The sequence below is a fragment of the Magnolia sinica genome, chromosome 16 (assembly GCF_029962835.1).
Source record: "Magnolia sinica isolate HGM2019 chromosome 16, MsV1, whole genome shotgun sequence".
Classification (NCBI taxonomy): domain Eukaryota; kingdom Viridiplantae; phylum Streptophyta; class Magnoliopsida; order Magnoliales; family Magnoliaceae; genus Magnolia; species Magnolia sinica.
In genome coordinates, this window is record NC_080588.1 from 61619800 (window position 1) to 61631753 (window position 11954).

The 11954-nt window shown below is 38.1% G+C and overlaps 1 protein-coding gene across 5 annotated transcripts; it reads left to right on the forward strand.

Annotated features, from left to right (window-relative positions):
* Nucleotides 1–4687: 4687 nt before the first annotated feature.
* On the forward strand, nt 4688–11725 carry LOC131229280 (kinesin-like protein KIN-1). Of its 5 annotated transcripts, XM_058225184.1 has the most exons (17): nt 4688–4727; nt 5509–5665; nt 5760–5862; nt 5986–6029; nt 6395–6424; nt 6552–6674; nt 6762–6787; nt 6933–7014; nt 7212–7253; nt 7332–7365; nt 7688–7763; nt 8852–9000; nt 9090–9151; nt 9221–9312; nt 9395–9596; nt 10042–10221; nt 10310–11725. In XM_058225184.1, exons 2-17 carry the CDS (start codon nt 5552–5554, stop codon nt 10487–10489), a joined length of 1539 nt encoding a protein of 512 aa, XP_058081167.1. In that variant the 5' UTR covers nt 4688–4727; nt 5509–5551; the 3' UTR covers nt 10490–11725. The 5 variants fall into 5 exon arrangements, with proteins under 5 accessions (XP_058081167.1, XP_058081168.1, XP_058081169.1 ...); XM_058225186.1 differs by lacking the exon at nt 4688–4727 and having other exon boundaries at nt 5231–5665; nt 9395–9512; XM_058225185.1 differs by lacking the exons at nt 4688–4727; nt 7212–7253 and having other exon boundaries at nt 5224–5665.
* Nucleotides 11726–11954: the final 229 nt, after the last annotated feature.

Here is an 11954-nt window from a genome sequence, read left to right on the forward strand (position 1 = left end):
GAACTTCATCGTAAATTGAGTGAAGAGAATGAAATTCACCGCGAAGTGAATGAACTTCATCGCAAATTGAGTGAAGTGAAGGAAATTCACTGCGAACTGAATGAGGTGAATGTAATTTACTGCGAAGTGAAGGAAATTGACCACGATGTGAAAGAAATTCACCAATAAGTGACCATTAGGGAAATTGACTACTAACTGAGTTAAATTGACTGTGAACTGAGTTAAATTGGTCGCGAACTAAGTTAAATTGACTAATAAGTGAGTGACATTGACCAAGAACTCGATTAAGTAGTTATCGGTCAATTTCACACAGTTATTGGTCAATTTCAAGTGGTTATCGGTCAATTTCACACAGTTCTGATCAAGATGTCAGTTCCAAGCAGTCCTCGGTCAATTTCGCTTAGTCCTTGGTCAATTTAACTCAGTTCTCGGTCAATTTAACTCAATTCGCGGTCATTTTAACTCAGTTCGCGGTCATTTTAACTCAGTTCGTGGTCATTTTAACTCAGTTCATGATCATTTTAACTTAGTTCACGACCATTTCCATTCACTCGTGGTCAATTTAACTTAGTTCAAGATCATTAATACTTAGTTCGCGATCAATTTAACTTAGTGGGTCCTCGGTCTATTTCACTCAGTCTTTGTTCAGTTTCACATCGGTTTTCGTTCTTTGTTTAAAAAAGCCTCAATGTGGGGCATTTGAGCATTGAATTTGCCTCGTTTATTGGGAAATGTCATACCATAAAATGTTTTTAAAAAATAACTGGATTGTGGACGGTGTGGATATTTTATATAAAATACAATGGGGTCCACGTAATGAAGTTAATGATTTTAAATATACTTGCCATTCGAAGCTTCTTTGATAGGGGGATCATTTTCATCCTATCTTAGGTTGACAAAAATCGAAAATGATGTGTGTGGTGAGTGTATTCTCGACAAAAGAAAAATATACCGAAAATAGGGGTTTTACTGCTAAGGTTGACAATCACAAAGGGGAGAGAAGAAAGCAGAAAATTGAGGTTTTATTGCTAGGGTGGACAGTCACAAAGGGGAGAGAAGTAATCAGAAAACGAGGATTTTTCTGCTAGGGTGGAAGATCAGAAAGAGGAAAGAAGAATCAGAAAATGGAGTTTTTGAGGGAACTGCAACTTTCAAAGCTGTGTTTCTGAAGAAGCAGGGGCATTTTGGTCCGGTGAGAGTATGTCAGTACAGCAGGGGAGTAGTATAGTAAGGTAAGTTTGGACGGGCATAATAAGGTGTGTGGCTCAAAAGTGAGGTGTACAGTAGGAAAAAACTCAAAAACCAGGCATAAACAATCATCAGGCAGGCCACAAATTAAAAATACACAGTTGAAAAACCACCTAATTCTTGTGTGGCCCACATGATGATTGGACTGGACTGACTTTTTGTTCATCTATGTATCATGATGTGTTACACCTCTTGGATGGGTTGGATGTCACAGGTGCATCATATGGGGCTCAAGATAAGCGACTTCATCACTTCCTTAGAAAAATATTGCTCTAGAAAAAACACCTAATTTAGGCGCCCTAACGTGGTTTAATAGAAATTAGCCTCACGGCGACACTATATGTTTAGCACACACAAAAGTCGTACTCGCGCCTGAAAAGATCTTCGGTTGATCTTCCTTAGGTGTCATGCATTCCATTATTAATGTGATGGCATAGACCCCTACACATGCCTTTAGGTAGATAAATCATCACATGTTACGTAGGTGGCCACGATCAACGTGCCAATTTATAAAGCAACATACTTGGCACGGCTATAAAAAACCCGTCAAGAGAACATATCTAATCATGATTCTGGCAATGATATTTTCGGTAATGTCGTCTTTCACAGTTATTCTAAAATGGCAGATCTTCCGGAGACATTCGAGAACCAACAAATTTTGAGAAGGTTCTGAATACTAGGAGAACAAACCTATGCTTAAGCCGATCCAACTTTGGTTTGGACTTAAGTCAGGAGAGACAGACACATTGGTTCAATTAGGTTATGCATTCTGTACATCAAACGAAATTAGACATGTGTCCTTGTTTGATTGAATTCTCAATAACAACCTTGAATTTGAAACGTTAGACTTTTTATTTTCTAACCTTTAGATAGTTGTAATGAATGTCTCGGATCTTTGCAAAATGGATAGAGAGGGGGTGTATTCCTCACAAAAATCACGGTGAGCCCCACCAAGGGTTTCGCAAGCAATCCACATCCCCATGCAATAAGAGTCCTTTTTAACCGTTCATTCTTCTTGCACAGGTACACTGAATGTTTTGCTTTGCTAGCCATCCAACGGTTTCTATGGTATAGGTTACATAGACGAGACAAATGGCCATATATAGGCTACCCTCACAAATGTTGTCAAGATAAGATGTTAGGGAGATGGGCCTATGAAGGTGTAGCTATAAGGATAGGCAGTTCTTGAAAAACTGTTTGTCAGATTTTGTCAATTTTGGACCCCGATTACTATGTAAATAAATCCAGAGTTACTGGAGTTGAAGTATGCACCCGAGATCAGCCCCATCTTGCTCATCTTTTGTCATTTTTGGTCCCAATTAATATAGAGTTCATTGAAAATTGTATGATGGCAACTCATCCATCATTCATGTGTCTTACACGTACATAAGTTGGGACCATCTGAATTGCAGGCCAATCGAGGATGGAGAACCGGTCAAAAATCAAATTAACATGAACCATCATGTCTGACCTGCACACACACACAACTCATTCCCAATTCCAAACTGTCCAAGTTGTAGACCCTATTGAAGATGGGCCAGATTCAAAGGAAAAATAAAAATAAAAAAATCACCTTGAATGGATGATCTTCACCACCCAACTGGTGCCATCTAACGATGCAAATCAACACACAAATAGATATTTCAGATTTTGAAAAAGACTTCAAAATAAAATAATTTCCAGAGAGAAACTTGGACAAAGCAAATGACTAATTTTGACCGTCCATTAAGTTGAGCACCCATTTCATATCAGAAAAATTGACAGATGGGATGGTTAAATCCAAAATTACCAATTATTTATTTATTTATTTATTATTATTATTATTATTATTATTATTATTATTTTTTATTTTTTTTTATTTTTTTTTTTACAGATGTCTGTTTTCAAAGCCATGGATTAGATGGTTGGGATGAACTGATAATAGTGCTAATGATGGACTCCAACAAATAAATGTATGAAATGGTTTGTTGCACCTATTTTCACATAAATGATCTTAACCACACATTTTACATAGGTTTGATCGGATGGTTGGAATCGTCCTACCAGTGTTTAATTTGCATTTTAGGACATGAAATGTGGTATGTGAACTTCATGGACAGTCCAGATCAATTCTTTGATCTGTGCAAGTAATCTGATGCGGCCATGTGCACTTTAACCCACAGCTCATGAGAGCACTCAATAATTTTTCATTTTCACATATTAATTAACGTTTATAAATGTCCACATTCAACTAAAAAAGGGTCTAGAGATTGAAGGTTGGAAACTACCGATCTTGGAGATATTTGGGACATGGTTCATCCACAAGTTGAAACAACAAACCAATGGTCTGGATGATTGAAACATGGACCACATGTGTGAGAAAAAAAATCCATGTACAATTAATGGGCCACGCCACGCCTCTGGTCACCTATCCTAGAATTCTTTTGCCTCATGATTAGGGTGGTCAGGGTCTAAGTCAGCCAAACCAATACCCTGAAAGGATCCTTACTCATTCTCCGGTGGTATACTCTTAGGAGTTTCAACACCCGGTCAAGGGTTCGAGTATCCATCGGTGGTGAAATCCCACTACCGCGTGAGTGAGTACGTGGGGGTGTGTGTTCGTGTGTGTATATATATATATATATATATATATATATATATATATATATATATATATAACAAACAAATGCTTGAAAGGCCAAAACAAATTCTAGAGTTTGACCTGAGCATGAGCCCAGCCCAAACCTTGCCGTGCGAGATCTGGACTATTCACTAGGCGGGTCCCACGTGAAGCATGATCTTCTCCCAATTCACATCATTACTGGGCTACATGTTTGTAAGGGGTCAATGGCTAGTCGTAAGTGCAATGTGGGCCCCACCATGATGTATGTGTTTCATCCATGCCGTCCACCCATTCTTCCGTACCATTTTATGGTTTAAGCCCAAAAATGAGGTTGATCCAAATTTAAAGCGGACTGCACAATGTTGATGAACGACCACCATTAAAAATTTCTTGGGAGCCACATAAGCTTTGGATCAAGCTGATATATTTTTTTACCTTCATCCAAGTCTGTATGACGTAATCAACAGGTTAGATGTCAAATAACCATTACAGTGGGCCGTAGGAGATTTTTAATGGTGGACATTCAATCACTACTGTTTTCCCATGGTGTGGTCCACCTGAGATTTAGCTATACCTCATTTTTGAGAACAAGCCTAAAAGTATCTTTCAAAATGGATGGACGGCGTGGATAAAACACATACATCATGGTGGGTCCCCACAGCACCGGCCACTAGCCACGTGGCTGGTGGTAGCGTCCCTGGCTAAACCGCGTCCGTCTCATTAAGAGTAATTGAGTGACTGCGTATCAAGCGTCATACGCTGCCCGAGTATCATATAACTCGCGCCTTCCCGCCTGCAAATAACTCCGTATATATTTCCAATCTCTGCTCATTTCGACATCCAAAATTCTGGAGCTGGTCGAGAAAACCTTCCCTCGGTACTATCTCTTTAACCCTATGCATCTTTCCGCTCGATTCTTCTTTTTCTTCAAAGATTTCTCAAGAAGCTTGCGAAATCAAAGATCTTCCATGCCGGAATTTCGCAATTCTGCCGTAAAATCTCGATTTCTCCTCCGGTTTCTCTGCTTCCGTAAAAAAAACGAGGATTTTTTCTCGTTGAATTACAGAAGAGATTTCTAAATCCCCTATCCTCACCACTTATAGCTTCTTTACATCCAAACGCCTCATTTCCTTTCCATATCATTATGCTATTGCTGCTCTGTTTGAAAATTACTAGGAATTTCACGAAATTAGAGTATTAAGTTTTCTACATTCATGATCTAGGCTAGCTGGAGGTAATTTACAGTTAAATTTTCGGATCAGGTTGTGGTTTTCACCCGATTTCAGCTGAAGCATCTCTGTTCGTCAAATTCTACTGTTATTACGGTGTAAAAATCTAGATCTGGAATTCTATAAGGCATTTAAAATCCGAGAATTCAATCTTTAGTTGCAATTTCTTTCGATATAATGTTGCTGTCCTTATGTCAGTTTGATTTTGCGAACACCCGTTAGAAATCTCTGAATAATCTTGCAGATTTCAAGATCTGATTAGAGCTGATTTTCTATACGAATTTTATCGAGGTCCATTTTAATTTGTCTTTTTCTTGAAATTATTGAGGAAAGGTGCTAAAGAAAGTTCTAGCTCTAAACTATGTACTGATGCTTTAGAGCTGAAACTTCCATATCAAGTCACGATTTTGCTGCTCATTTTGGTGACAAGCTTGAAGAAATTCGGGAGTTCAAAGTATCAAAAGTAGTAGACATGACAAGTGTAACAGTCTGTGCTCGCTTCAGACCTTTGAGTTCAAGAGAAAAGAGAGATCATGGCGACAGTGTTTGCATACGGAGCCTAGATAACGAGTCTTTTGTGTTCAAGGTTTTTTTTTTTTTTTTTTTCTAATTTTTACTTTCAGAGAGTTTCTCCGTTTATAGAAAATGACTGATATGATTTTTGCATTAATTTCTTGTAGGATGTGAAGGAAGGAGATTTGATGTTTTGCTTTGATAGGGTATTCTATCAGCACTCTTCTCAAGATGATGTATATCAATTTCTAGCTCTGCCTATAGTTCGGGGTGTGTGCTTACTGTAATTACTTTCCTGTTTTATATTCTTGGTAAACGATTTGGTTAGTTGATTTCTGTGCAGTCTGACCCTGCTGCTTTGTATGTAATTTTGAAATTTTTATTTCTAAACAGATGCCATTAATGCAATAAATGGAACAATCATTACTTATGGACAGGTAAGCTGCACTTTGGTAGAAATTACTTGAAATGATGCTTGTTCTGGTTGTCAACATTTTCTTTTTACGTTTCTGTCATTAACTGTAGTTGTTCAGATTGTTAAATGCATGAATTCATGAGTTCAAACATGCATGCACTGTAGTACACATGTACGCAAGTGCGAAGATGTATCCTTGGATTGCCAGTTCTGTTTGAGGCCAGGCTACAAAATATGCATCCAGTGCGCAATATGTAGCTTCCATATCATATTGACAAAAAAGCAAAACTGATAGATGTTGTGCTTTGTTTGTTTCGGCAAGTAATGTAAAGCTTTCATGTCATAATACTAACAAATTGTAACCTTCAAATACTGCATTTGGAACAGACTGGAGCTGGGAAGACATACAGCATGGAGGTGAAGTGATTAAATTGTATTCATGAATGGGATGTTTAATGAGTCATTCTAAAAAAATAGTGGTGCATTTTGAACTGGTTTGCTTTCAATTCAGATGACATCTAGTAACATCCTCATGTTGAAGCAGGGCCCAAGTATGTCGGAGAGTGATGGACAGAAAAAAGGAATACTTCCGCGAGTTGTAAATGGGCTTTTTGACTGCATAAAATCTGCCAATGATGGATCCAAGTACATAGTCAAATTGTCAATGGTATTATAAGTACTGATATTCCTTGATTTTCCTGCCCTTTGAACTGTCAACGTCATTGGTAAAACTTTTCTTTTGTGGCACTTACAGGCGGAGATCTATATGGAGAAAGTAAGGTTTGTAACTTACTGAAAGCCAGCAAATGGATTACCTTTGAAGTTCTCCAACCCTGAAACAGAATATGTGCTCTTCCACAGTTTTGCATATCCTCATTTTTGAAGGGATAAAAATGGTCTAATTATTGTTGCGTTATCTTCTCAGAGACCTTTTTGATTTATCAAAAGATAATCTACAGATTAAGGAGGGCAAGACACGAGGAATATTTCTTTCGGGAGCAACTGAGGTGAGCAAGCAATTTGATGCTTGCCACTTCTTCCACCAAAGAAAATTATCTAGTGTAGTTGAATCCTTCTAATTGCTAGTCTATAAATGAGGCTGTTGCTGTATGTTCTGAGAATCGCGATAGTGCTTCTTTCGATTTCAACTGATTTAATCATTCAAGATTTCAGTTTTACTCATCTATTGATTCTTGGTTTTTAGATATGTATCATGGATGCTGCAGAAGCTTTGCAAAAGCTTTTTGTAAGATATAAAGGGTTTCAATATTCAGCAAAATTTGGTGATGGTTACAGCTTCCCTAATTAAACCTTGAAAATGCAGGTTGGGGTTGCTAATAGGGCAGTTGGAGAGACACGTATCCTTCAATTTTAGCTCTGTTGGCTATTTTTTTGCGACTTAGTAACTGTGATTACTGTCATTTAGGAGCAGAGATTGTCGTCTGAAACCAGTGCATATAGCCCAATGTGCCAGTATGACTCGCCCATGAACGATATGGCTGTATCGGCCTGAAACAGCCCAATCCAGAGGCGGTATGGGGGGATATGGTGCTGTATCGCAGTGAATGATATGATACACGATGCTTTGGTTTAAAACCTTGTTTGATAGTCCTTTCTTCTGCAGGGTTTCTGTTTTGTCTTTCTTTTTATTTCCCTTTTGCAGAGACTTAACATGGATAGAAATGAATATGGCCAGCAGCAGAAGTCACTGTGTTTATATATTTTCAGTCCTTCAAGAATCTACAAATGATGGAAGGTAAGCTTATTATTGCATGCTCTTCTGGTAATGTGGGTGCTCTTCCTGTGACTTAGTTTTGACAACTTCCCTTAGGGTGCATCTGTATTCAATATCGAACTAAATTCCAATTGCTAGTCTAATACGGTGGAAAGAAGCAAATTGTAATTTTCTTCCCTAGCATACATATTGAGGGACTCGCTTCAAATCACAATTATATTGCTTTTGAGTTTGACTTAATGGGATTACTTTCTCATTATAAATATAAGGAAGCACAAGTAACATTCTTCTTCTTCTTCTTCTTCTTTTTCATTTCCATTTTGATTGGACTTAATGCCTACCATTCAGTTCACACTTACATCCAAATGCTGCCTTAATGACTGTTTTGGCATTTAAAATCTTCATCACATTTTTTCTTAGATCTTTCGCTTTTTATTTGGCCCTGGTATGCTTTTATTAGTAAAATCTTGCAGTGTCACTTACTATTCTTTGGAAGCTCACGTCATTAATCTGATCAGTATTCTTCCAACTTGCTTTTAAATATTTGTATTTTATATAGTGTTTACTGTCTTTGGTCGGTCAGCAACTGGTCAGATACCCAGTAACTTCCCTATTTTTATTAGGATGTTGTGCGTTGCCATTTGTAATATATCTGATCTACTAATTTCATTTTCTCTGTAGCTATTATAGCCTATAAGCAATCTCTTAGCATCAAAGGAATGGCTTGTTGGTATACATGTCAATCATGTGTTAGATTGTTGATGCAACTTATCAGTAAAAGACTCTTGAAAACAGCATATAGATTACATGGCCGTTGGATGAATTGGTAAATTATCAATTGCAGTATTGAAAGAAAAGGCGTAAACTTTGTTTGCTGATGTCTTCTTGCAAGTTTAGCTTGCTCGTGCAACTTATTTATTTGATATTTGTGTAACATTGCTTCTGATGGGAAGGTTACGTGAATTAAATAAATAAACTTTAAAATGCTCACCTCAAAATGATCTTTAAAGAAAAAAAATGTATGCCTGTTTGATTTCCCAAAATCATTGTTATGCGTTTGAAAAAAAATAAAATCCGTCATGCCACTAGTCCTTTGGAGATGTCGACAGGGTGAAAACTGGAAAACTTGTTCTTGTCGACCTGGCTGGCTCTGAGAAAGTCGAGAAAACCTGTGCTGAGGGAAGAGTTCTTGAAGAAGCAAAGACTATCAATAAGTCCCTCTCAGCTCTTGGCAACGTAATTAATGCTCTGACGAATGGTACTCGCATTCCCTGTCTCTTTCCAGATACAGTCAGTACAATTCTTGTGATTATTTCAAATGAAAAGATTGAATTGGTGTATCTGCAGGCAAAATGAACCACATTCCATATCGTGATTCGAAGCTTACGCGCATCCTACAAGATGCTCTGGTGAGGTCCTCCCTTAATTTGTCACTGCATGATCAGTCAATGTGAGGGCCATCTCCTTTACTGTAACAGGGTGGGAACTCTCGAACTGCTGTTCTGTGTTGCTGCTCTCCGAGCTCCTTAAATGCATCAGAGAGCCTGTCTACCCTTCGTTTTGGTGCTAGGCATGTGTACAGACCAGTTAAAAATTGCAATTCTATAATACAAAAATAAAACTAACTGTCATTTTGTTTATGTATTTTGCAGAGCGAAGCATGTAAGGACGTCACCACGAGTTAGTAGCAATGAGGATAAAGGGGAAGTAAAGCTAGTCACCCACTGTCAAACTAAAAAAAGTGAATCACGTGACAGACTGTTGGACCAGGTCTGCAAAGAAATGGCACGATATTGCCCACATTGTCGTATGCAGTTAGGAATATATATTTCTTTGGAGCCTTTTACTTGTGAGGTGTGACTCCCTCCACTTGCAATTATGTGCATGAGATTCATGCTGTTCACCAGGTTGGCCCCACCATGTAATTGCCGTGGCTCAAAAATCAGGCACAGTCCAGTCATCAGGTTGGTCATATGGTTATGTTAGATGGAGTGTTGATCATTTTTTTTGTTCTAGCCATCCATTCTTTGTCCACAGATAACCTGCCTGATGAGAACATATGCAGAGGGGCCTACCTGATGAATGGCTCTAATGTGGTGTATGCTTGGAGAGAGCAAGTTTACTTCTTCTTCTTTTTTTTTTTTTTTTTTTTTTTAACACACGCACATACACCCCACACACTCACGCTGGTGGAATTTCACCACCTATGGGTACTTGAACCCTTGACCGGGAGTTGAAACTCCTGAGAGAGCAAGTTTACTTTTGAAGTCCTCATTTCTTTAACTTCTTCCTGCCACAGTTGAGAGCCAGCCTGAACATTGAAGAAGTGAAGCTGTTGGAGGAGTTGTTTGTCATGGAAGGCATTATCTTCGATCCTTGCATGGCAGAAGACTTTGAATCGGCTTATGAAGATGTAACCAGTCGGACAATTTCAGCATTACACCAAACTGTGGAAGAGCTTCTAACAACTATTGAAACGGTATTTGTTTGATTCGATATGAAAGTGGTTTTATATACTGCAAGCTCAAGATTGTGACTTATTTTCTCTCTAATTAATGTGGCTACAGCTCAAGAAAGAGAACCTTGATCTTAAGGTCAAAGTAGCAGCTTCTGAGAAGTTCCATTCATACTTCAATGCTGCAGAGAGCTTCTGTTATTCAGCTACGATTTTGGGCTTTCTTTGGTTCTTCTCTTCATGGATTTGGAGTATCTTTGGACCAGATGCTACAAGGAAAAGGTTGCTGTGACATGTAGATGTTGAACATAGACCTGTGGTTAGTTGAATGATTCAATAGAGAAATCAGTTGCTAACTAGAGTCTAATTGGGTTCTATGGTATAGCTTATTGGGACCGTCTTTAATTTGATTGATCCCTGTAACCATCATAAAAGTGCAGGGGGGCTGTGCACCATGGAAAACTGATCCAGAGTGGCCATCTGGTAGTCCCCACCATGGATGGGCTATGCCTAACAAATCTTCAATCATACAATCCTAACCATCCAGTCTTTGGACTTTTCTTGTTGGACATGGATTGTTACCATATTTAGACATCAATTTGAAGACCACAGTTGGGCAGTTGGGATTTGTTGGATTGGAGAGTAATGGGGCTTGGTCCATCCAGGGTAGGGCTGACTTGAAAGATTTGGAGTTTAAAGTGAGCAGACCTTTGTGAACAGTAAAAAACGCTATCACTGCACAGTACCTCTTGAGAAAATTTGTGGCACAACACAACAAAACCATGTGAAAACATACCATAGGATAAATGGTTAAGATTTTCAAAAGTTCTATCTTGTTCTAATTTTCAAAACATGTGTATGAGATGATGCATCTCCCACACAAAAGAAACCAAGGACGTTTCCTCTCTCCATTGGACCTTTGGCAAAATCATACACATAAAGGTTTCATATGCTTTTTGGATGGAATGGTACTGATGTTCAAGGCTATTTTGTTGGGAAAATGAATAGTAATGATTAGTTTGTTTATTACCTATTCTTGAGCTGATCTAGTCTCATCTATCTTCATCTCTTTGCGGTGACTTCATATCTTTTCTCCTACATGCAGCTACACTGTCTTTACAACCACTTTCTTAAAAGAAAAAAAGAAAAAAGAGAGAAAAAAAGAACTTTTTTATGTCTCTATAAAGATAACATGGATTTTGGTTTCCAATGTGAATTATGATGGTAGCACCCCCACTTTGGTCACTTCCTATACAGGGAATTGATGAATTGCTATATGGTTCAAGCGAGCATCCAAACACATGATACTGATTTGTCTAATATAAAAGATACTAAAGAAAGAGGGTCCCTCTGCTAAAAGAGAACTATGTTGTACAACCACTTCTCCCCTCTTATGCTTTGCAAACAGCTTCCTCACTCTCTCTACGTGCATTGCACATGCTAGTTCTACTATTGTAATTAATGGATAAATTAGTCCTCTTTTTATTATTTATTTAGTACTTGTTTGGATAAGACATTTTTTTAAATATATTAAAGTATAAAACAAGGAAAGTATAACTAGACATCAGTTGCTCCATGACAATACCAATGCAAATGTACTGTTCGCCAATGTGCATGGTTCATGATGTTCAGGGATATGTTTCAATGACCCAAACTGTTAATGTGATGGACCTCAACATGGACCCTATAGCACTAAAAAAGAACCTCCCATCTTTGAAAATGGACCTTCTCCTTGACTATTTTTCTGGGAGAAAAGT